Here is a 23458-nt window from a genome sequence, read left to right as displayed (position 1 = left end):
TTCTCTTTTTCTCGGGATTTACCTTGTTAGACCATATCCATAAAAACTCAGTTCAACAAAGACATTTACCATTCCATCAATACAAATAAATGTAAATATATATATATATGTTGTGTAAAAGAGATTGATTTCATTTTGCAATCATCATCTTGTACCTAAAACCAAGAGTCTTATTCTTGCTTGATCGTTTTGAATAGCCCAGAATATCATTCAAACTAATCACACCACTAACATTGGTATCGACCTTTTTGTTTCAAACCCTATATAAAAAGGAAAATCGGAACAACCAATCAACCACATGGATTCATTTTCCGCATCAACAAGTTTTAAATCTATTATTACCTTAATTACCCCAGTTCAAATCAATTGTCTATCATCAAAAGAATCTTTAAAAATAGTATAAATATCATATGAGCATCATCACTATTTTTTTTAGATACTTACCCAGTCCCATACCATAATATCCTATAATTGAGCAGAATATGGATGATCGGGAACCAATCAATACGTCCATGTTGACAACGAATCCTGCTATATCAATAATTCTTCAACGGACGATAAAAGATATTCTTGGATCAATATCTTGTTGATTAAGTAATAAATGTCGAGTTGCTAATTTAGTTGATCTTGATTCCTTTCTTCACATTCATGTTCCTTGATTTCATACTGTGTGTAGACGTACAAGGAACAGACATTACCACTAGTCAATGTTCAGTCTCCGATGCATTGTTGGGAAACTATAAAAAGTTACCAATAGACAAAAAAAAAAAAAGGATACTATTAGTAAGTTTCTGGTTCACCATAAAAAAAAAGAGAGATTTAGATTTAATATAAAGCTTTTACCTGACAAAGTACATATGCCGATATATTCAAAGTTTCGTATATATCATGATCACTCTCCTTTCTTCAAACATAAGAATATTCAAGACACGAAAAAAAAAACTAAGGATATCTAAGAGATACAAAAGTCACCAAAGCAAATCAATAATCTTAAAAAAAAAGGAGGGGATGAATCAATATTAATAATTTGCAATTCACCCGCTACTGAGCTAGTTTTTTTTTTTTTTTGACTTTCTACTTACTGAATACACTGGTCAAAATAAGTACACTATATCATAAATAGATGTAAAAAAAAAATCAGAGTACATAGAGAGCGGTGTATTAAGAGGACGCTGATGAGGACAATGATTTGATACTGACTACAAGGTGAGATATGTTGATAGATACGAAACAAGGCGACCAAATATGACAGTGTTGACAATAATGTCATATAATATAGATATTGTACGACATATTTGCTTACAACGTAAAACCAAAGAAAAAAAATATATCAAAATAGTGAGAGAATAATCAACTTGCTGGTCATGACAAAGCAAGAAGGGAAAAAAGAAAGAGGGAAAAAGATAATCAGATTGCTTTATGATTGTGAACGGAATTTCAAAAATATGTCCCACGTGAAGAAGTAAAGGAAAAAAAATTACATTTGGAATGCTTTTCGCCGAGATTTTTTTTTTTCATTTTTCTTTTTCTTCTTACACCTTTTTTTTTTAAAAAAAAATAGCAGAAAACTCTTCTCATGTCAGCCACTCCTCCAAACGAAAAAGATCAACCACCATCAGAACAACAAAAAGAAGAACTTCTACATAAAGATACTGTTGTGGAAAGCACACCTCCTCCAAGTGAAAAAGGAAAAGTGAGCACTGAAGAAGATACAACCACCAAAAAAGAACATCATGTACGTTGGGCTCCACTCAAAATCCCTTTAACTCGACGATTACAGATGGCCGCCATTCTCTTTTATATTAGTCTTCTTTTGATTTGTTTATCAGTCTTTACTTACGCTCTCCTTGTTCCTTTTTTGTGGCCTTTGGTCATCGCCTATGTTACTTTTATCTATTTGGACAAGGCACCTGAAAATGGTGGAAGAAGATTGGAATGGACAAGACATTTACGTATCTGGAAATACTTTGTTGATTATTATCCCATTTCATTAGTCAAGGTAAATAATAAAAAAAAAGGAAAAAGATACTTCATTTTAACATTCCCATTATTTAGGAAGCTGATTTGGATCCTTCAAAGAATTATGTGTTTGGATATCATCCACATGGTATAATCTCCATGGGTGCATTTGGTAACTTTGCAACGGAAGCAACAGGATTCAGTGAATTATTCCCAGGCATCAAGCCTTCTTTATTGACTTTGGTTTCCAATTTCAAGTTACCCTTTTATCGTGATATCATCATGTCTCTTGGTATAGCTGCTGTGTCTCGTAACTCTTGTGAAAATATACTGGCATCTGGTCCAGGTCGATCTATTGTCATTGTTGTAGGTGGTGCTGCTGAATCTTTAAGTGCACGTCCTGGCATTGCCGATTTGACATTGAAAAAGCGATTGGGTTTTATTCGTTTGGCCATTCTTCATCAAGCTTCTTTGGTACCTACCTTCTCCTTTGGTGAAAATGATATTTATGAACAAATGGATAATTGTAAAGGATCAACTGTATGGAAGATTCAAAAACGAATGCAACATGTATTAGGTTTCACTATGCCTCTCTTCCATGCCCGCGGTATCTTCAACTGTAAGTAAAAAGAAGAAAAAAAAAGTATATCCTTTTATTAATTATTATTATTATTATTGGAATCTCTAGATGACGTTGGCATTATTCCCTTTAGACATCCTATTGTTACTGTTGGTAAGTTAAAAAAAAAATCATGATAGAGAAAGGGCAAGTTCTGATATTGAATGATTTATTATTAGTTGGCAAACCTATTCCTGTACCCACACTTGAACCTGGTGTTGAACCTACTCAAGAACAATTATTGACTGTTCAAACTGCTTACATTGATGAATTACAAGCTATTTATGATAAATACAAGGATGTTTACGCGAAGGACCGGATACAAGATTTACGCATCATAGAATAGTCATCATGATATTATTCTTAGTTTAAAAAAAAAAAATAGAATTTATTTTTATTCCATCAATTGAAATGTATGCACATGCAAATAAAATAAAAATAATAATAAAAAAAAACTTCTCATGTCCTATATCTTATCAATCCATCTTCTTCAATTGTTCAACATTCATTAAACTTTTCATTATCCGATCAACGGGGTAGGTTGCATGATAATATCTCTTCCATGTGATCTTTTGTAAGGAAAATGAACAAACACAAGCGTATACGTATTATTTATAGACATAAACTTACTTCAAATTTATTTTGTAAAAAAAAAAAAGAAAAAAAAATACATTTCATCCAAACTAAAAAAAAAACATCCACATCCCACAGAAGACAAAACAAAAAAAAAAGTATATACTATAGTATAAAACTACCCCCTCATAAATAAAAAAATAATAATTATAAACTACAAAATATAAAAGTCTATCGTCTTTCCTTGACAAAAAGAACAAGCCAAATAAAGGCAAAGGCAATAAAGAATAAGAACATGGATGCCAATCGAATCACATCAGGCCAATAATTCTTTGCATTGAATCCAAATGTAGACAAAATGGTAGCACCAGGAACCTAAAAAAAAAAAAAGTCAGTATCTTTCAAATTTTATGTATATATATAACTTTACATCGATGTTCAATCCATAACGTTCTTCTACCAATTGAAGATAAAGCATTTCATTCACCAAGAGAGCTTCCAATGCATAATTGAAAAAGGATAGATATTTGAGCCAACCAAAATAAGGAGACATGGATTCTAAAATAGAAAAAGTGAATAAAAAGAAAACAAATAAATAATTTTTTTTTTTTTGTATAATTTACCTTTGTTGAGTAATAAACCGGCAAATAACATGGAGAACAACATGACCATACAACTAAGTAAGTTAGCCATGGATAGATTTTTGAAGACAACTCCAATAGCAAGACAACAAGCAGCAGCAGTCAGGTTGAACAAGACCAAGACCAATAAAAACTTCAAGAATTCAGGAACACCTTCGACTAAACCCACCATGTAGTACGATATCAGACCCATCATCAACGGAGGTACTACCCGAAGAGGAATGATATCAAATAATACCTTGGATAAAAAGTAGGTTGCTGGTGAATAATAACCATTGGCACGTTCACGAACAAATAAGATACGTTCGCTTGAAAACACTTGTAGTGATGTCAAACACATAAACCCAAGTAATGCTTCAAAAAAGAAAAACATACCCATTCGGTTTTGGAAACCTGCAATGGTATTGGATACCTGATAGAATAAACCTCCACAAATCACTAAAGGTAAAAAAAAAAAAAAGTGAGTCAAATAAATCATTACTATATAGAGCTCACTTACAAGCAAGTACGACAGCAATGGCATAATGTGTAAACATCAACATAGGGTTTCGATAGAGATTCTTGAAAGTACGATCAGCAAGGATACGGAATTGAGTAAGCCAACCAGGTCGTTCATGAGTTGAAATAGGAACAGGAGCAGACTCTAATCCACTTTGTTCTGCTTCTTCTGGAGTACCTGAAGCTGCCGCAACAAATCGTTCAATATGATCACGCACTGTAGCCGCCACTGCACTATGTTGATAAGCATCCACAAGTCGTCGAATGTGTACTGATACACCATTTTTATCTACTTGATACAATGAGGAATCGCCACCATCCATCACCACTACATCCATATTCTTGTTATTATTGTTGCGTCTTGATGCATTTGGTGATGATCTTTGTTGCCTAGCTCCTAATTCTGCCGCCCACTGTTCACTTGTGTTTTCCAAATCATCATGATAGAGAGTAGTATTGGCATTAAAGAGTTGAGATTGTTGCTGACGAGGGGTATCTAAAATATCTTCATCTTGAATGGTCTGTTGTCGAGGTTCCACAGGTTGCATGGTCAAATCCACCAAGAAATCAGCAATATTGAATCCAGGAGGACAAGGGTAACCGATAGTTCTGAAATAAGATTGAGCACGAACTTGAGGTCCGGAATAAATCACACGTCCTTTGGCAAGTAAAACAAGTTGATCAAATAAGGTCACAATATTGGAGCGAGGTTGATGAATGGTAAATACAACAGTACGGTTATATTCTCTGGCCAAAGTCACTAGAGATTCTACCACATTATAAGCATTGTAGGCATCCAGTCCACTAGTGGGTTCATCCAAAAAGAGAATAGACGGAGATGTCACCAGTTCACAAGCAATAGCCACTCTTCTACGTTCACCTCCACTGATAGAACGATGTCCAGCATGACCAATTCGAGAATCCTTGATTGTATCAATACCTAATTCTTGCATCACCTCCATCACTCGGAATTTCTTGGCAGCCGTACTCATAGAACGTGGAAGTCGTAACAAAGCCGAATATAAAATAGTTTCGTATACAGTCAATGTTGAAATCATGGTATCTTCTTGATCCACATAACCAATCAAACTTTTGTATTGACGAGGAGAAAGTTGATGACCATTTACAAGTACTTGACCAGATACCGTGCCTGATTTGGTTCGATTAGCCAAAATATCAAGTAACGTTGTTTTTCCAGCACCAGAAGGTCCCATAATAGCCATGACTTCACCAGGACGAACCATACCAGTCGTATTTTCAAGAATATCAAGTCCATCCACATTATAAGAGATACCATCAAAAATCAAACTTGTCGGAGTATGCTCAGCCATAAGTTTTCCTGCTTCATCATCTGCCAACTGAATATATTGACCAGCATTGCTTGATGATTTCTTGGCAAAATAAGTAACAACCATAGAGATAATGATCAAAAATACAGCTACACCAGCAATCCCACTCACAATCATAATCCAATTGATAGGCCGTTCAGGTCGCTATATTTAAACATAAAAAAAAAAAAAAAAAGAAAAGATCATCAGTGGATTTTTCATAAACAATCTCAATGTGTATTCTTTTACATCAAAACCAGGCACCATTGTATAATGTAAACATTCACCAGAATTACAATTCAAAAAGATGGAATCATCACCAAAAATAGCAGAAATCAAATCATCCATAGCTGGTTCAGAGAATAAGCATTGAGGGCCAACACAGTTGAAGGTTGCTGGTCCTTGAATTTCATCCTTTAGCATATCAGTAAGATCTAATAAATTATAAATCATCATATCAATACCATACAATCCATTCGTTTATTATTATTTTTTTTTTACATACCAACAGAACCATCCTTTCCACATAAAAACTCATCCTTGATACAACGACAATTGATATTTTCACATTTGTATTTTGTTGAATTTCGATCATAATCATAAACTGATCATTTAAAAAAAAAAAAAAGTAAGTCTATTTCTTTTTTTTTTTCTTGAATGTTTTATTTTTACCTTGATCAAATTGACAAGTATCCAAATGACAATAAAAGGATTCCACTTCATCCACCCAGACTAACAAAAAGAGAAAAAAAAGAAAAAGAAAGAGAAATGGTAAATCATCGGTTAATAAAAATCTTATTTATCATTTACATTGAAAATCGCAAGTTTCTTGACGTCGATCACAAGAAAAGGTCACTTGAGGAATTTGGTCCTTTAGCTGTTCAATAATTTTTCGATCTATGAAATCAATAAGAAAAAAAAAAAGATGAGCTTATGTCACCTATTCATCCATTTTTTTTCTTTTCGACTTACTTGTCACATTGCACATTTGATGATTTTCAAATACGGCCAAACCACCTCGATAACAAGTACCATTTTGACCAGTAGGAACCAAAGGATCACATACAGAATCTTGAGTACATACTATTATTATTGTTGTTTTTTTTTTAAAAAAAAAGAACCATGTTTCAATAGATTCCCCTAAAAGTTTCATCTTTTTTTTTTTCTTATGTCACTTACCATTACAGTTAATACCTTCCCAACCTTCAGGACAATCACACGTAGTACCATTTTGTCTTGGATATCTATTTCTACCATCACCTAAACCACCACATACTATATATATATATTTGAAAAGAACAATAGATGAGTTGCATAAAAAAAAAAGCACGTTTTCTTTGTTTGACTTACGAGGTTGTTTACAATCGTCACCACCAAAACCAGGAGGACAATTGCACTTTCCATTGTATTCGCTACAGTTGGCAAAATGAAGACATTCAAAACCAGGTAACATACAGTTAAAACAAGCAGGACATTCAGGACATTTACCATCTCCATCTTTTCCTTTGTTTGGAGTTGTTGTCATAAGATAAGGAGAAGATATAACAGGTGTAAATGGTAAAGATAAATCGAGTTCATTATATTGATGTTGTTCAGTAGCAGATATTGACAAAGTCCAATAAATAAAACTTAGTAAGAGAGAATGGTACTTCATCCTCATATTAAAAGTAATTATATATATATATATATATATTACAAGGAAAAAAACAAGGAAAAAAAAACAATAATAGAAACAAAAGAGTGAGAGAGAGAGAGAGAGAAAAAAAAAACCGATGAGAATAAAGAGTTTACGGAGATAGAATATTGACCAATCATAACCTATTTTCGTTTGTGCATGACCATCTTGAACTTTGCATCCAACAAACTACTATATTCATCTTTTTTTTTATTAAACAGAAAAAAAAAAGAAGTTATATTTATATATAATTTTATTATTCAAGAAGTAATGTGATAAATGTTCTTATGACTATTAAGTCATAGATGATCTTCTCGAAAGATCAGTTCGGATATTGAAAAATCAAAAAAGATAAGCACACAGATGGAACACAGTCTGATTGGTCAGCAATGACTATATACAATTTTTTTTTTCTATTTCTTTCTTTTCTTTCTTTTTCTCTTTCTCCCTTTCTATAATATATAACAAATAATGGTATCTTCTGTTACTGAACATCAACCTGGGGAACAAATTCTTTTTACAGCACCTTTATCTATTAATCAAGATGACTTTATCAAGGTGAAAACATCAACACAACAAAATATTGGCTCGACTGGTTCGGTTGCCTTTGAAGCACTTGAAAGAGTAGTCGATGGTAATATATATATCTTTCTTATATTATTTTAAAGAAAAAAAAAGAAAGAATAGTTTCTCACCTTTTTCTATATATATATATATAGCTCCTCTTAAGAATTCAAGTTATAACAAGATCTATTCAAATACTTTCTCACCATCAGTATCAGTACATTCACCTGACATGATCTCTTGTTATTTACGAATCTTAGCAGCTGGTGGTCACTTGGCATTAGACGAACCTGTTTTATTACAAGATCTCAGCAATACTGTATCACCTATTAGTCGTAAAGAACAAGATCTTGTGTCCATGTTAAAACTAGCTGGTTTCATTAATATTCAATCAACATGTGCACCTGTATCAGATGATCAACTTGTCAAGTTTTTCCAACTATGGGGTGGTAATGCGTCTCGAGTGGAACAAGGTGTGAATCGATTATCTGGCAAGTTTGGTGTGGTTCATATATTAGCACAAAAACCCAATTATGAAGTAGGACAAAAAATCAAATTAAATTTTGGTAACAAGAACAAGAAACCATCTGTATGGACAATCAATACCAATGATGATGATGATGATGATATGGAAGATGATGAAGCATTATTAGATGAAGAAGACAAGATTAAACCTTCCAAGGCATCTTTAATACGACCTGATGATTGTGAAATGGATGGTGCTGGACGAAGAAAAGCTTGTAAGAATTGTGTATGTGGTCGTGCAGAAGCTGAAAATGCTGGTGTGGTCTCATTGGATTTGACAGATGATATCATGGATGATGAAGTGATCGAAGTAGATCCTACTCCAAAGAAAGTAGGTGGTTGTGGTAGTTGTGCTTTAGGTGATGCATTCCGATGTTCTACTTGTCCTTATCTTGGTATGCCTGCTTTTAATGAAGGAGAAAAGGTTTCATTAGGTGGTATGTTTGGTCAAGATGATATTTAGATTTTTAATATTCAAAATTTACAATGGAACAAGGTCATGATTTGAAATGTTGGACGGTGTTTGATTCTGGCTATTCCCTCATTTGTCTTCATTGGCTGACAAAGAAAAAATACAAATTATTTTTTTTTTTTTTTTGGTTGGTTTCTCCCTTTTTTTTTTAATAAAGTCAAAATCTCTTTCTTTTTTTTTTTTTTTTTTGGTTCTTTTCTTTCTTTTTTTTTTTTTTTTTTTCATATAAAAAAATCTGTCATGTCTTCTATCATCCGATCTCCTTTTATGAAAAAGGCTTTACAACAACCATATTGGTTACCAATCTTATCCCATTCTTACCCGTCAAAAAGTTTTTGTAAAATTACTGCTTCAACTGCGGTCCCTCACATGACTGCTCCACGTTATTACTCAAGTCCTCCGCCTTTGGAGACAGATGCTGCCCATGCCTCCGTACAACGTAAGTTTTTTTAGTGTCACCTAAACAAATCAATTCAAAGAGGGGTCCTATTATTATTATTTATTGACTTTATTCTTTTATATAATGACTAGGACGAAGCAAAGTGACCATCAAGAGTCTCAATCGGATGTATAAACATGGAGAACCTATTTCCATGATGACAGCTCAAGATTATCCTTCTGGTTTAATGGTAGATCGATCTGGAATTGATATTTGTCTTGTAGGGGATTCTCTTGCTATGGTAGCTTTGGGTTATGATTCTACCAATCCTTTGACAGTAGAAGTAATCAATAAATAAATAAAAAGAAAAGTAATAAACATGATACTTATTCCTTTTTTTTGATAGGAAATGCTACACCACTGTCGAGCAGTGGCAAGAGGAAGTAAGGCACCTTTTCTTGTGGCAGATTTACCTTATGGAAGTTATGAAGTCAGTCCTGAAGAAGCTGTGCGAGCGTCACTACGATTCTTAAAAGAAGGCAACATGGAAGCAGTGAAATTGGAAGGGGGCAAGGAAATGGCAGAAACCATTCGACGTATTACCACAGTAGGTGTTCCTGTGATGGCACATATTGGTTTGACACCTCAACGTCAATCAGCTCTGGGTGGGTTCCGTGTACAAGGAAAGACAGCAAAACAAGCCATGGGACTGGTGGAAGATGCTTTAGCCGTACAAGAGGCAGGTGCATTCGCGGTAGTACTGGAAGCCATGCCTGCTCAAATTGCTCATTATATCACTCAACAATTATCTGTTCCTACCATCGGTATTGGTGCTGGCGTTCAATGTTCTGGTCAAGTTCTTGTCATGAACGATGCTTTAGGTTTGTTTGATCGCTTTGTACCCAAATTCACCAAACAATATTGTAATCTTAATCAAATCATGACTCAAGCTCTTCAACAATATCATCTGGATGTCAAGACAAAACAATTTCCTGCTCCTGTCAACACTTATCCTATTGATCAAGCTCAGTTGGACAAGTTCTGGCGTTCTGTCAATTATAATCAAGATCAAGAAAAAGAATCATCCGTTGTTTCTCATCATGGATAATTAGTTATTTTGTATTCTGTGTTTTCTTTTTTTTTTATATTCCCTATATTTATTCTCCCTTTATTTTTTTTTGTAATTGCTTATTTGAATAAAATAGACATTATATTTTGATTCATATCTTTGATTTGTTAGTGTAACCTTTTTTTTGAGTGGATGAATTGCCCAGTGACCGCTCTTCCAAAAAAAAAAAAAAAAAAAAAAAAAAAGAGCCTTGCATATTTATTTTCTAGGTTGACTCTTTTTTTTTTCCTTTCTTTCTTCTTCACTCTTTTTTTTTTCTTGTTGTTGATTGTTGTTTTATTATACCATGCAACGTTCACTATCTCAATCCATTTGTTTATGTTCTAGATTGAATATTATAAGATGTAAACCAACTTTTATTAGTTCTTATAGTACAGCATCTGTCTTTCGACCACCACCAAGCAAACTTCATATGAACAACAAGAATAAATCATCAATATCCAATGGAAGTCGTTTAGCCGCTGTAAAGGACTTATTTCAAGTTACAACCGATGTTAAATCATCCAAACCAACCATCCCATCAGCAACAACATCAACAAAAGGAAAACCAGCGGCAGTAGGAACAGGACGTTCACGACGAGACGAAGAAATTACTAGTCGATGGATAACATTTGTAGATCAGGAAGGTCAAGTACATCAACGACAACGATTGGAAAGTACATTACAGTCATTTGATCGCCAACTTTATTTCTTGGTGGAAGTGGATCCTACTGCCAAACCACCTGTGTGTCGTTTGTTTGAAAAGAAACATTTATTTGATAAGCAAAAAGCCAATAAGAAGAAGAAAACTGTCAGCTCGGAACAAATCACCAAGGAAATTGTATTTGGATGGAACGTTAGTTTACATGATATGGGTCACAAACTAGGCAAGGCTATTCAATTCTTAGATAAGGGGAACAAGGTCAAGATCGAGATTGTCTATAAAAAAGGTCAGAAAAGAGTTGATAAGGAAACACAACAACAAGTCATTGCTCAAGTTCAACAACAATTGAATGCGTACAAACTGGCAAAACCTCCTACTCTCTCTGGTGCAAACTGTATGATGCAATTTGAACAAAAGAAATGATAGATTATTAGAATTAGATTAGAAAATAAAAAAAAAAAAATAAAAAATGGATTTGTATTTTATTATTATTATTATTATTTATTTTGTTTGGAATGTGATTTGAGAAAGGATGGTATACCTTTTTTTTTTTCTTTAATTTCTTCCCGATAAACCTTGTCTTTTTTTTTTTTATCATCGTCATTCAATGTCAAGTCTGGATCCTAATGGCACAGTATTGATTGATCCCAGTTATTGGCACACATATAGTATTATCTTGCCCACCACTACTTCTCTTTCCATGGCATCTACACTTACGGTGATCATCTGTCAAAGCATTATGTCTTATTTTCAAGCTGTGGAAATCAATCGTGTAACCCTTCGACTGATCACCCTAGCGTGTGCTGTTGAGTTAGTTCATGGTGCTTTTCGTCTAGCCATGTATATTCCTGCTAACACAAGAGCATGTACAGCTTGTGCATTCTTTGTAGGCTTGACGGATGTAACTTCACCATGTGTTTTAGCCATGGTGGGTGTTCATTCAGTATGTGTCCTTGTGATTCATGTTCACGAACCACTTAAACTGGAGAAATACTACTACATAGTGATCTTTATTTATAGTGTGGTGGTGAATATCGTTACTATTTGGAGTAATCTTTCTCCTTATCCAGAGACTTATCATTGTTGGTAAATACATAATGATATAAAATAGAGATGATCATCTTCTCATTCTTTTTTTTTTTTTTTTTTTTGATAGGTTACAATTCTACTTCGGAAATAAACAATTACATAGGTTTAAATGGGCAAGTCTAATAAAATATATCGGATTATTTGAATGAAAAAAGGAGTGGGATTCATTATATTTCATTTTAAGATATTAGATTTGGTATTATACAATGTTGATGGTGCCTATCTTTATTGCTGCTGTTTGTTCATTGATTCTTGTCATCCGATACAAAATGGAACGATATAATTTTGTAGAAACCTCAGTGAGATATGCTCAAAACTATCAACATTTTGGTCTCTCTACTAAAAAATCAAGTCATAGAGGTCCTGTAGATCCTATCAAAACTTTTCGTAATGTGATTATTCGATCTACAAGTTATTCTTTCGGTAAATTAGATGAAGGGATTTATTATTATGCTTGGCTATTTCAACTACCGCTGATCTTTCTTCTATATTTTTGTTTTTTTTCTTTTTTTTTTTTTTTTTTTCTTTAGTACCACTTTTTTGCAAAATATGGCTCTTGGTTGCTGGTTTCAACAATTTAGTAGGCATTCCAGTAAATTACTATGCTCTTGTTGTTGGAGGTGTTATTACAAACTTACAAGGTAAAAATATACTTAAGGTAAAAAAAATATACATATAATGAAAAAAAAAAAAAAAAAGAATTGGCAAGTTGACGACAAAAACTGATACTACTCTTTTTTTTTTTTTTTTTTAGGTGTACTGGTTAGTTTGATCTATTTCAGTGATCCTGCTGTAATATATACAATGCAACGATTTGGAAGTTACCTACGAAAAACTTATGTGGATGAATACAACCTACCGCCAAAGGAAACAACAGAAGAAAAGCCTCCTGACGAGAGAAACAATTCTGCTAATGGAGCCGGTATACGCTTATTTCATGCCAGTCAAGCTATAGTACCTGCCAACAATTTGGATGATATACCCAATAATAGACATCGACCTATTTTGTCCCTTCCTCGTATCACGGCACGAGATACAATTGATCCATATCGCTACCGATGGCTTGCCATGACTATTCATTGTTTTCTAACAAAAGTATGCCGAATGACCAAACGAGTTGCTCCTTGTGACTCAACCTCGACCATCTCATTTCCATCTCATACCATATCAAGTCTACCAACCAACAATACTAGTCAGAATACATTATCTTCAATTGCGACTTCGGAAATATCAAGTAAAAACAGCAGCAACAAAAGATCAAGTCCAGCAGTACCAGCAGTACGTTTGCAAAGTGTGGATACAATTCAAGAACAAGAAGCAACAACTTCAAGTCATCAAGATTTCTTGACAGTTCCTCCAACGGTTCCTGTGGTACATCGACATTCTATTGGGGAGGGCGCACGACGATCATACGATACCAAGAAAAACAAGCATCCCATGATGACAAGGACAACTGAACAACCAGCTTCCATTGTATCCAGTCTTTCCACAACTGAAAGTAGCTTGCAATCTCGTCATGGCTCCTTGGAATTGAAAGCACATCCATGCAGTCGACACTCCTCTAAAGACACATCATCAAGCGATCCATCACTTTTACGACTTGCTCGACATTCGAAAAAACTTGGACGTACCATGCGACATCGTTATGATCATTTCACTGGCCATACAACATCCGTTCGACAAGTACCTACTTCACCACTTTCATCACCACGACCTTCATCTCAGATGTCAACATCACCATCAACATCAAGAGCTTCCTCCATATCGCTTCCCATCAAACAAAAATCACCATCAACAGCATCCTTATCAGCAATATCATCTCGCCATTCCACAGATAATTTGAAACAAGGGGAGAAGGATGTCATCGATCGACTTTCACTACTTTCTGAAGCTGGTTCTATTGAACGATCAAAGAAGGCAGGCTATTTAGCATTATGTGCACCACCTTATTATTATCGACAACGAACACAACAATCAAAACCAACCACATCAGAAATGGAAACGGAACATATTCTTAGACCTCGATCTTTATCTAAAACGGCCATTGTAGCCACCAGACCATCATCATTTGGATCATTTGAATCATCATCACCCACCATGAAAGTAATGGCTCCAAATGATCTAACAATAGTATCAAAGCACATACAACATATCTCCTCACCATCATCTACAGCATCAACATCATCATCGTCCTCATCGATGAAATTGGCGATTCCACAGTATCATGCATTATCCAATAATGCAGTGACATTGACATCATCTTCACTCAAGGTTTTATTAGATGGAGAACAAGAAGAACCTTTGGTCATGATAGCCGATGGTGTAGCGAATGGATGGACTACATTGATTCATATTGATCAAACTTGGCATGATGAAGAAACAACAACGGATGAAAGGGTATTATCACTTGTGGAACATTGGTATAGGGATTATGTTGGTTCTCGTTGGTTCGTAGTAGAATAGTTACACAACAATTGAAATAAAAACCTGGTTACCCTATTGGTGCTTTTTTTTTTGTCCAATCGTTTTTTATTTTTTTTTGGAATGGGGGTAGGTGTCTCTTTTTTTTTTTTTAAGACAAAAGGAGGAGAAGAAGAGGGGGGGAACAATGATGTCATATTGATGACGGTTATTTGTTATGATATGGATAGATAAGGAATGTATCAAAAAAAAGGCATTAAAAAAAAAAGGTTGATTTTCTTTATTACAAAAAATAAATAGAAATAAAAAAAAAATATTCAAGACAATGATTTATATGTTTATTATATAAAAGGAGAGGGGAAGGGTATATGATTTTATTTTATTTTTCTTGGATGAATTGTTTTTTTAGGTGGCACGGGGAATCAAAAAAAAAAGGTGCGTGTGAATGGAGGAGGTAATCAACACGAGTCAAAAAAAGAATCATATAGGCTATCTCCAAAAAAAAAAAAAAAAAAAAAAAAAATGAGGGAAATATAAAAAAAAAGGAGGGACAAAAGAATAAAGGGGAAATCTATATACAAAGAGTGATTTTCCTTGTTTTGGAGACCAAAAAGGAGGATAAACTAAGAATGAGTAAGAGATAAAGCTGTGGTAGCAGTGGTGGCACCAACCCATAAGAAAGAAGGTATTGATTTTTGATTTGTTTTTTTCGTAGGTGAAAGACTAAGGAGTGGAGGAGTTTGTGTCGAATCGTATGCAGATAAAGTGGGTGAAGAATGACAAGTGGAATGAGAAGAAGATAATGTTGGTATCGTATGAATGGAATCAGGTGAGCTTTTGGTGGATATATTACTACTACTTCGACTTCGTGACATACTTGGTTCTACTGGTTTAGGTCTTGGGAAATCGACAAATTCAGGATATGTATAACCGAGTAAAGGGTGATTCCTCAAAGCGTCAGCCCGTAAGCACTGTTCACTACAATACAATGATTCCTATTATTTTAAGAAGAAAGAGTGAGTTTGATGGATAATTCTTTTTTTTTTTTATTATTATTTTTTTTTTACCGAAAACTGGCTAATGGCATTGTCACAATGGGTACACCAAGAGAGATCACTCATGACGATAAAATCATAGAACAAATAAAACAATAAAATAAAAGAAAGAAATGGAGAGAGAAAGAAGTAGAAAGGTTAAAAAAGTAATAAGAAAAAGAAGAGAGAAAAAAAAAAAAAGAAAGAGATCCGATTTGACTTTTTTTTTTTAAAGGATTGTGATCATGCCAGTTTTCTTACTGTCACCAATCAAAAAACAAGGAGATAACTCTTTTTCCACCGTGCGTTATCATCCATCTGTTGTGCCTCCGCTAGCTTTACCTAGTTTGGAATGTATTACTTTTACACACAACTTATTTGAGAACGACGACAACAATTAAGGGATCAGGAACCGGTTTTGATTGGCTCATCCTATTTTGGATTATCAGGCAACTGGCCACTGAAATCCACCGCTTTTGGTAAAATATGTAGGGACCCCCGCTTCTCACACATCTATATCAAGTAATAATGGTTTTTTTGAACCCATCGATAAAATCTAAAATTAAAACTATTTATCCGTCTATTATGATGTAAATCAAATCATGGGATCTTTTATTTATTTTATTTGGGGGACAAAAAAAAAAAACTAACAACACAAATCAAAACTAAATATCATTCTATCATTCTATTGTCTTCTTCTTCTTCTTTGGTATCATCTTGTCCATAGATACTGCTTGCCAATTGCCATACTTGAACTATATTGTCTTCTGCTGTACTTGCTATTACCCAAGGTTCCGCAGGGTTCCAACTAAAATCAGAGATTTTGTTTGTATGACCTCCGTGCATAAACTAGTTTAGATAAAAAGTAAGTCTTCATGTTTTTCTTTTCCTTTTTTTTTTTTTTTTTTTTTTTACCAAAAGTTCAGGAGGTCCTTCCATAGATTCATCAGAATCACCAATTCTTGCTGTATCCCATACCATGACACGTCGATCACTTCCGGCTGTGGCTAAAATTGTTTCATAATGAGGTGACCATGATAATTGAAAGATTTCTTGTTGATGGCCTTTCAATGTATGTAGTTTATGATCCATATTACGTAGATCCCATAAAACAGCAGTCTATTATCAATAAATATCAGATCAATTCTTTTTTAATTCCAAGCTTTGTTCTATTGGTACCTTATCACCTGATCCAGTGGCCAAAATCCATTCATTTCCACTATTGAACTCTACACAGTTGACTTCTGCATCATGTGCATGGATATGATGTACTGGTGTATCCTTGTTGCTACGAGTATCCCAACTATAGATCATCATAAGAATGAGTGATATCCCTTTTTTTTCCCTCCCATTTTCTAAACACACAACTTACATCATCAATTTTTTATCATCACCCACTGATGCGAATAAAGTATCTTGACCCATATGCCATGCTACATCCTGGAAATCAAAAATCATCCACGTGAGTTTAAAGCTTGATTCTCTTTTTTTAATTTTTTTTTTGTTATTATTTACCTCTACTGATGATTCATGTCCATAATAAATTCTTAAAGGTGCTAATACCCGATGTTCTTTGGAAGCAGCAGCAATATCCCTAAAAATAAAAATATCAATGATTTTGAGTTTTTACAAGTTTCCCGCCTTTTTTCAATGCATGATTCTCCTTTCCCCTCCTATTTTCTCCATCCCTAAGTACCATTGGCAAATCTTTTTATCAAACCCAGCACTAAGGAGATGATTGGAATAACTCTTATGTGGATTCCAAGCCAAACCATATCTATATATATATATTATATAAAAACAGTAAGATATAAAATGACCATTGGATTATATCTTTTTTTTTTTATTTCTTTAATCTTACCCTTCCATATCATGTCCTTTGAGTATCAGATCTGGACGAAAAGGTTCATTTTCCCGTGGAAATGATTCATGTGTTGTTCTATCAAATATATATACGTCGCCTGTTCTTGATTTCGTTGCTATAATGTTTGGATTATCGTATTGGTATCTTGCTCGATTGATTTCCCCTTCATGGACAATTTTTTGTGTGATCTTAATATGTGCATCATTGTATCCACCATACCCTCCTATTTCTATATATATAGATGTATATACATATGGAAAAAAAATGGATAAGTCCAATCCAAAAAAACATGCACTCTTTTTGTTTACCATTTGTAAATTCTTCATATTTCCTTGTATCCAATTCTTTTCCTTCAATAGGTAATTGTGCTTCAGCTATTTGCAAATAATTGGGTTCTTCGTCATTAGTATGTGTACCGAGTATCATCCGTTGAATTTGATAATTCTTTTCCGGTCGCCTAGAAACAATAGGAACAATGAGATCATAAAAATAAAAAGTTTATATTACTTACACTTCTACATCAGGAAGCCATTGACAAGTGAGACTTGGCCAATCTAGAGCTTTTGTCATGACCAGATCATATAGAAAGGGTGAATTCTTTTTCCATAACTTGTATTCTTCATTGATCACTTTTTCACGTTCTTGTGACGAATCTTCGAGTACTAAAATAGATCATAATGAATCAATACAAGTAACAAGACAAAGAAAAGGATCGTTTGACTTACTATAATCCATAGTTAGAAGGTAAAGAGAGAGCGCGCGCGAGACTGACAATAGAAAGAAAAAAAAAAGATCACGACTTTTTTTTTTTGTATGCGGTCCGCTTTTTCTTTTTTCTTTTTTATTTGATTTCCGCTTTTGATTTTTTTTGTATCTTCTCGATTTTTTTTTCTTTTCTCTTTCTGAAAGAAAACACACAATGGGCATACTTAACGAAGCTATCCCTTTAAGCCAATTACGTATTAAAGACGATGGTTTACCAACAGAAACATCCTTTGAACAGGTATAACTTCTTCAAAAGAGAAAAAATATAACTTGATAAGTTTTTGTTTGACACTTAATGAATGAACGTGTTCTATAATAGAAACGAACTGAAGATCTTGTATTAGAAGCTTTTGTACCATATGCGCCAAACAATGTCAATCGCGAACCCTTGGAAAGGTAAAGAAATCAATCAAAATTAAATGGATACTTGACTAACATCACTTGTAGTGTACAATTAGAACGTGCAAAACATATTGCCTATCTCAAACGTGGGTTAACACACTTGGGAAGATGGATGGTGGCTCTCGATGCAAGTCGTCCTTGGTTAATGTATTGGATGTTACATTCCCTTGATCTTTTAGAAGAACCATTGTCTGAAGACATTCAAACTCGGTAAGTACAACCTCATAATTCCATTGAACTTGTTACTTTAACGCCTCTTAAATCAATAGAGCTGTTTCTACTTTAGCAACCTGTCAACATCCTTCTGGTGGGTTTGGTGGTGGTCCTGGTCAACTACCTCATTTGGCTACTACTTATGCTGCTATCAACACACTTGCCATTATAGGGACAACTCAAGCATACGAGTTGATTGATAAGTAAGTTGATTTTAAACGCAATCCTTTTTTTTTTCTTTTTTTTTCTTTTTTTTTCATTTTTTTTTTTTTTTACTCATTTCATTTGGATGAAATTTATAGACCAGCTTTATATCGTTTCTTACTTGAAATGAAACAACCTGATGGCTCATTCACAATGCATAATGGTGGTGAAATTGATATTCGGTAATGGGAAGATAAAGTTGAATGTTTTTTTTATTGATCTCTCTCTCTTTTTTTTTTTTCTTTTAGTGGATCTTATTGTGCACTATCAGTAGCGACCTTGACCAATTTATTGACCCCAGATCTGACAGAAAACTGTGGTGATTTCATTGCCAGGTATAAAAACAATAGATCATACATCAGGTAATAATAGTACACTAACACTCTTTTATTATTATTATTATTAAATATAGAGCTCAAACATTTGAAGGTGGGATTGGACCTTTCCCTGGAAAAGAGGCTCATAATGGATATACTTTTTGTGGACTAGCAGCCATTGAAATTTTGGGTGAAATGCACAAGTTGGATATGAATAAATTGGCAGTAAGATTAGTTTACTATTTATTTATTTATACTAATGATATGTGATTTTGTGAATAGAAATGGTGTACCGACCGTCAAATGCAATTGGAAGGCGGATTTCAAGGTCGAACCAATAAACTTGTGGATGGTTGTTATTCTTTCTGGGGTGCTGGTGATTTTCCTTTACTTAACGCTGAATTGATACGCCAACAACCTTCACTGCATGCTACTCAAAAATGTAATACCACATCAAAAAAAAAAAAAAAGTATAGATGTATTCATAAACTTTTTTTTTTTAATAGTGGATTATTTATTTGATCGGGAAGCTTTACAAGAATATATTTTACTATGCTGTCAATCTGAAAACGGTGGTTTACTGGATAAACCTGGAAAGTAAGTAAAGAAAAGATAAGGAAAAAGAATTTTAGAAACAATATAATGATTCTTCTTTCTTTTTTGATGATGATGATGATGATGGTAGAGGCGCTGATCATTATCATACATGTTATTGCTTATCTGGATTGTCTACTTCACAACACTTGGCAGAAAGAGATGAAGAAAAGGCTCAAGCTATTAAAGCCAAAGGTGGAAACCCATATTTTGGTGGTCTTGGGTCTCTAATGTGGAAATATTCAAATGAATTTATTGTCGTTGGCGATCTCGATAACCTTTTGGTAAATCTATATTAGGATTATTATACTGGGAAATATTAATCGGTCCTTTTATTAGGCACCAACACACCCTATTCATAATATTACCAAGAACAAAGTAAGAAATATCATCCTTTATTTTTATGGCAAAGAATTGGATTCTATCATTGACCTGATACCACTGGATGATGAACCTACTCATTCTGATGAATAGTTTATATTATATATATATATATTGATGTTTATAGTCTTACTCTTTTTCTTATATTTTCTTTTTAGTTATTGGAATAAAAATAACATATCACTCTTTTATATTATGTTTCTTGACTGCTGATATATATTCTCAAATAGACGGATGCTTTGATCTTTTTTTTTTTTTCTTACACCTAACTCTTTAGATTCAAGCAGCGGGGTTGAATCCGCTATAAAGACATCCTGGCGGTCACAGGCATTTTTTTTTCTTTCTCTCTTTTTTTCTTTTTCTTTTTTTACTTTTAAATCAAAAAGACTGTACCGTATCATGGCGACAAAGCAGCAATCACAACGTCTTGATTTCTTAATGCAAGCTAGTCATGCTATGGTATCTCCATGTCCTACATTAGCTAGATTTTATATGCATCATTACCAAGATACTTTACGACAATACGGCCTCAAGGCGACTAAGGTGATGGATCGTCTCAGCTGTCCTCGATGTGGTCAGATTTATCTTGCTGGCGACACTACTTCTGTGGAACTTGTCTCCAGTCGACCGACACAACCAGCAGTAAAAAGAAATAGGAAGAATACTCTTATCTATACCTGTCATGCCTGTCACTACCGGCGCAAATTCAAAGGATCATTCAAACGACATTTGAACAACACGACACATAGCGTGGTTTCTCCCACTGGACAACAGAGTATACCAGGAAAACAGCCATTAAATAACAATAGCAACAACATTGTCAATAAGAATAATAACAATGTCAGTAACAACAAAGACAAGAACAAGCCAAATACAATGAACAAACCAACCCCACCGATCAATACTCCACATACCTCAAATCAAAACAAACGGTCATTACCAAGCACTCAACCATCAAAAAAGAAATCCAAAAAGAATCAGCTACAATCTCTTTTGGCAAGTCGCAAGGATCAACAAGGCGGTGGTAATTTAGGCTTGAATGATTTTTTATCTTCTTTATAGTTTTTTTTTTTTTTTTTGAATAAAATACCTGATTCAGCAACTCCTTTTGATGATATTGTTTCTATGGAATTATTTCATTTGAACAGATGTGATAGGTGAAAGTGAATAAAGTGATATATGGGCGAAATCAATGATACAATTAGTTCATTAGGTAACGTGTGTAGTTTATGTGCGTGTTTGTGCTTGTATTTGTATGCAAATGATCTGATCCATTCCATTGAACACTGAAATATTTGGGAAATATACATGCTTTTTTTTAAAAAAAAAAAAAAAATATTAAAATCGTCTTGTAGATAAAAAGAGAGATTGATACAATTGTATTTCTTGCAAAATGTCGTCGTTCTTTATTCATAATAATCATCAATAAATGTAACCTATACTATTTTCACTAAACTAGAGGATGATCAACAAAAAAAGTATGTAAAGTAACGGCTACACTAATGTATATAATAAAACCATAAAAAAAAAGCCAATGGAAGAGAAAAAGAAAGAAAAAATAAAAAATAAAAAATAAAAAATAAAAAATAAAAAATAAAAAATAAAAAATAGAAAATAGAAATTTATTCTACTCTTTAATTTAATGAATGAAGAATGTCGATATATTTACCATATAATAATCATCATAGGAATTATTCATGAATATCATTCAAACTAATCAGATATACCAACAAAGAGTATTTATGGTATTTAATAATCATATGATGACTAATCTTTTTTTTGTTCAAACAGATATAAAAGAGACATAAATTTTTCAAGTGTAGATATAATAATCAACTTTTTCTTTTTAATAATAAAACTAAGAAGAATCTCACTGACTTGTTATTAGTCTCATATTTTTTATTTTATTTTATTTTATCTACACACAATCCAACACTCATTACGATCAATCATCATTAATATTATTATATTAATGATATTATCCATCAATCTACAAATCAATCATCCACTCAAGTAACAAAAAAAATCCTAACACTTAACGCACTGTTAAGAAAAAAAAAAAAAAAAAAAAAAAAACTATAAAAAGACAAAAAAAAAAAAAAAAAAAAAGAATGAATCAATACATAATTACCATACTCACAATGATCAATGAAACTATCTGCTTTGATGATTTCTTCCTTCTGGACCAGCTTCCTTGTGATAATCCTGTTGGCTCTAAGCAAGAAGAATTTCGAACGGTGTTAGATCCCGAAACGTTTCAAGTGCATACCCTTCTTGGGACAGAATCAGTGGAGGTGCATCCTCTTTTTGAAGAAGTTGAACAAACAGCGACATTCAAAGGACCTGAAGAAAAGACAGAAGATAGTGAAATTAATGGGTGCGCCACTGTCAGTAACAAGAATGTGTATGATAACCCTTTTTACCAACCAAAGCCATTCAAGTGCAATCCTGAAGATAGAAAAGAGTTGTTGTCGATAATGATTCCTTCGTATTTGTACCAACTATCACTACTGAAGGAACAACAGCAAAAATTAGCAAAGGAAGAAAAGGAACATCTTTTTCCACTTGTGACCAACCTACTACATGACAATCTTGATGAACCGGTGGGACAACTTGCGTCTAAAATATATGAAGGAAATGAGGAACTATATTCAACATCTATTGAAAGACTTGATGCCTACTTACAGTATTCCAGCATTTGTCAGAAAAATCAGAAGAGCAGATCCGGGGATAGCCAACTAGATGGGGACCATCTTTTTCGGGGGTGTATGATGTTAAGAAACAAAAAAAAAAAAAAAAAAAAAAAAAAAAAAAAAAAAAAAAAAAAAAAAAAAATTAAAAAAAAGTAATTAAAAAAAAAAAAAGTAATTAAAAAAAAAAATAATTAAATATATATATATATATATATATATATATATATATTTTTACCGTGGTCACACTTTGTGACATCCAACTATTTTTTACTCAAGTTTAACATCATATTTTTTCTTACCAAAGTTTAACATCGTACTTTTTTGACCATCAGTCTGAACCAAGGCTTAAACCGAGGTTCAGGAAAATAGTATAAATACTCCTTTTTTTTTTTTTTTTTCAGTCAATAATTTATATATTTTTTAATAATAAAAATCTTCTTAACATCATATCTCAATTGTATTTGTGGATTATCTCT

The 23458-nt window shown here is 33.4% G+C and overlaps 12 protein-coding genes across 12 annotated transcripts; 9 read left to right on the top strand and 3 right to left on the bottom strand.

The window, feature by feature from the left end:
- Positions 1-1533: 1533 nt before the first annotated feature.
- Positions 1534-3058, top strand: BX664DRAFT_355902 (diacylglycerol acyltransferase-domain-containing protein). The gene is made up of 4 exons (XM_051547856.1): positions 1534-1999; positions 2056-2578; positions 2648-2692; positions 2758-3058. Exons 1-4 carry the CDS (start codon positions 1577-1579, stop codon positions 2922-2924), a joined length of 1158 nt encoding a protein of 385 aa, XP_051402786.1. The 5' UTR covers positions 1534-1576; the 3' UTR covers positions 2925-3058.
- A 166-nt stretch (positions 3059-3224) lies between these two features.
- On the bottom strand, positions 3225-7350 carry BX664DRAFT_324245 (putative ABC transporter). Its single transcript, XM_051543805.1, has 11 exons — positions 6969-7350; positions 6798-6893; positions 6591-6701; positions 6429-6515; positions 6291-6350; positions 6124-6222; positions 5868-6052; positions 4292-5783; positions 3775-4230; positions 3582-3709; positions 3225-3526 (listed from the first exon to the last, which is right to left on the bottom strand). The coding sequence occupies exons 1-11, from the start codon at positions 7276-7278 to the stop codon at positions 3383-3385; spliced, it is 3168 nt and encodes a 1055-aa protein (XP_051402785.1). The 5' UTR covers positions 7279-7350; the 3' UTR covers positions 3225-3382.
- Positions 7351-7752: 402 nt separating this feature from the next.
- BX664DRAFT_274648 (cytokine-induced anti-apoptosis inhibitor 1, Fe-S biogenesis-domain-containing protein) lies at positions 7753-9035 on the top strand. The gene is made up of 2 exons (XM_051541253.1): positions 7753-7927; positions 8013-9035. Exons 1-2 carry the CDS (start codon positions 7765-7767, stop codon positions 8843-8845), a joined length of 996 nt encoding a protein of 331 aa, XP_051402784.1. The 5' UTR covers positions 7753-7764; the 3' UTR covers positions 8846-9035.
- A 30-nt stretch (positions 9036-9065) lies between these two features.
- Positions 9066-10505, top strand: BX664DRAFT_377843 (3-methyl-2-oxobutanoate hydroxymethyltransferase). The gene is made up of 3 exons (XM_051548797.1): positions 9066-9293; positions 9386-9576; positions 9640-10505. The coding sequence occupies exons 1-3, from the start codon at positions 9095-9097 to the stop codon at positions 10339-10341; spliced, it is 1092 nt and encodes a 363-aa protein (XP_051402783.1). The 5' UTR covers positions 9066-9094; the 3' UTR covers positions 10342-10505.
- A 104-nt stretch (positions 10506-10609) lies between these two features.
- BX664DRAFT_324240 (uncharacterized protein) lies at positions 10610-11475 on the top strand. Its single transcript, XM_051543804.1, has one exon. It carries the CDS (start codon positions 10649-10651, stop codon positions 11426-11428), a length of 780 nt encoding a protein of 259 aa, XP_051402782.1. The 5' UTR covers positions 10610-10648; the 3' UTR covers positions 11429-11475.
- Positions 11476-11612: 137 nt separating this feature from the next.
- On the top strand, positions 11613-12095 carry BX664DRAFT_311483 (uncharacterized protein; the record flags this gene model as incomplete). Its single annotated transcript, XM_051542577.1, has 1 exon — positions 11613-12095. One exon carries the CDS (start codon positions 11613-11615, stop codon positions 12093-12095), a length of 483 nt encoding a protein of 160 aa, XP_051402781.1.
- A 540-nt stretch (positions 12096-12635) lies between these two features.
- On the top strand, positions 12636-14616 carry BX664DRAFT_324239 (uncharacterized protein; the record flags this gene model as incomplete). The annotated part of the gene is made up of 2 exons (XM_051543803.1): positions 12636-12735; positions 12849-14616. A coding segment is annotated over exon 2 (1654 nt), but the record flags the coding sequence as incomplete, so codon positions are not given.
- A 420-nt stretch (positions 14617-15036) lies between these two features.
- Positions 15037-15745, bottom strand: BX664DRAFT_324236 (uncharacterized protein). The gene is made up of 2 exons (XM_051543802.1): positions 15583-15745; positions 15037-15510 (listed from the first exon to the last, which is right to left on the bottom strand). The coding sequence occupies exons 1-2, from the start codon at positions 15634-15636 to the stop codon at positions 15139-15141; spliced, it is 426 nt and encodes a 141-aa protein (XP_051402779.1). The 5' UTR covers positions 15637-15745; the 3' UTR covers positions 15037-15138.
- A 398-nt stretch (positions 15746-16143) lies between these two features.
- Positions 16144-18186, bottom strand: BX664DRAFT_324234 (WD40-repeat-containing domain protein). The gene is made up of 10 exons (XM_051543801.1): positions 18139-18186; positions 17925-18075; positions 17722-17870; positions 17411-17642; positions 17246-17326; positions 17065-17143; positions 16922-16989; positions 16729-16852; positions 16465-16668; positions 16144-16398 (listed from the first exon to the last, which is right to left on the bottom strand). The coding sequence occupies exons 1-10, from the start codon at positions 18146-18148 to the stop codon at positions 16222-16224; spliced, it is 1275 nt and encodes a 424-aa protein (XP_051402778.1). The 5' UTR covers positions 18149-18186; the 3' UTR covers positions 16144-16221.
- A 125-nt stretch (positions 18187-18311) lies between these two features.
- Positions 18312-20478, top strand: BX664DRAFT_382977 (terpenoid cyclases/protein prenyltransferase alpha-alpha toroid). The gene is made up of 11 exons (XM_051549096.1): positions 18312-18416; positions 18498-18574; positions 18626-18790; positions 18850-18996; positions 19096-19179; positions 19246-19332; positions 19410-19539; positions 19597-19756; positions 19821-19911; positions 20000-20192; positions 20248-20478. Exons 1-11 carry the CDS (start codon positions 18333-18335, stop codon positions 20380-20382), a joined length of 1353 nt encoding a protein of 450 aa, XP_051402777.1. The 5' UTR covers positions 18312-18332; the 3' UTR covers positions 20383-20478.
- Positions 20479-20542: 64 nt separating this feature from the next.
- On the top strand, positions 20543-21369 carry BX664DRAFT_324225 (uncharacterized protein). The gene has a single exon (XM_051543800.1). The coding sequence runs from the start codon at positions 20689-20691 to the stop codon at positions 21349-21351; it is 663 nt and encodes a 220-aa protein (XP_051402776.1). The 5' UTR covers positions 20543-20688; the 3' UTR covers positions 21352-21369.
- Positions 21370-22377: 1008 nt separating this feature from the next.
- BX664DRAFT_324222 (uncharacterized protein) lies at positions 22378-23082 on the top strand (the record flags this gene model as incomplete). Its single annotated transcript, XM_051543799.1, has 2 exons — positions 22378-22912; positions 22975-23082. A coding segment is annotated over exon 1 (512 nt), but the record flags the coding sequence as incomplete, so codon positions are not given.
- Positions 23083-23458: the final 376 nt, after the last annotated feature.

This window comes from Halteromyces radiatus (assembly GCF_025201355.1).
Source record: "Halteromyces radiatus strain CBS 162.75 chromosome Unknown BX664scaffold_2, whole genome shotgun sequence".
NCBI classification, from domain to species: Eukaryota; Fungi; Mucoromycota; class Mucoromycetes; order Mucorales; family Cunninghamellaceae; genus Halteromyces; species Halteromyces radiatus.
This window is presented reverse-complemented; position numbering and strand designations above follow the sequence as displayed.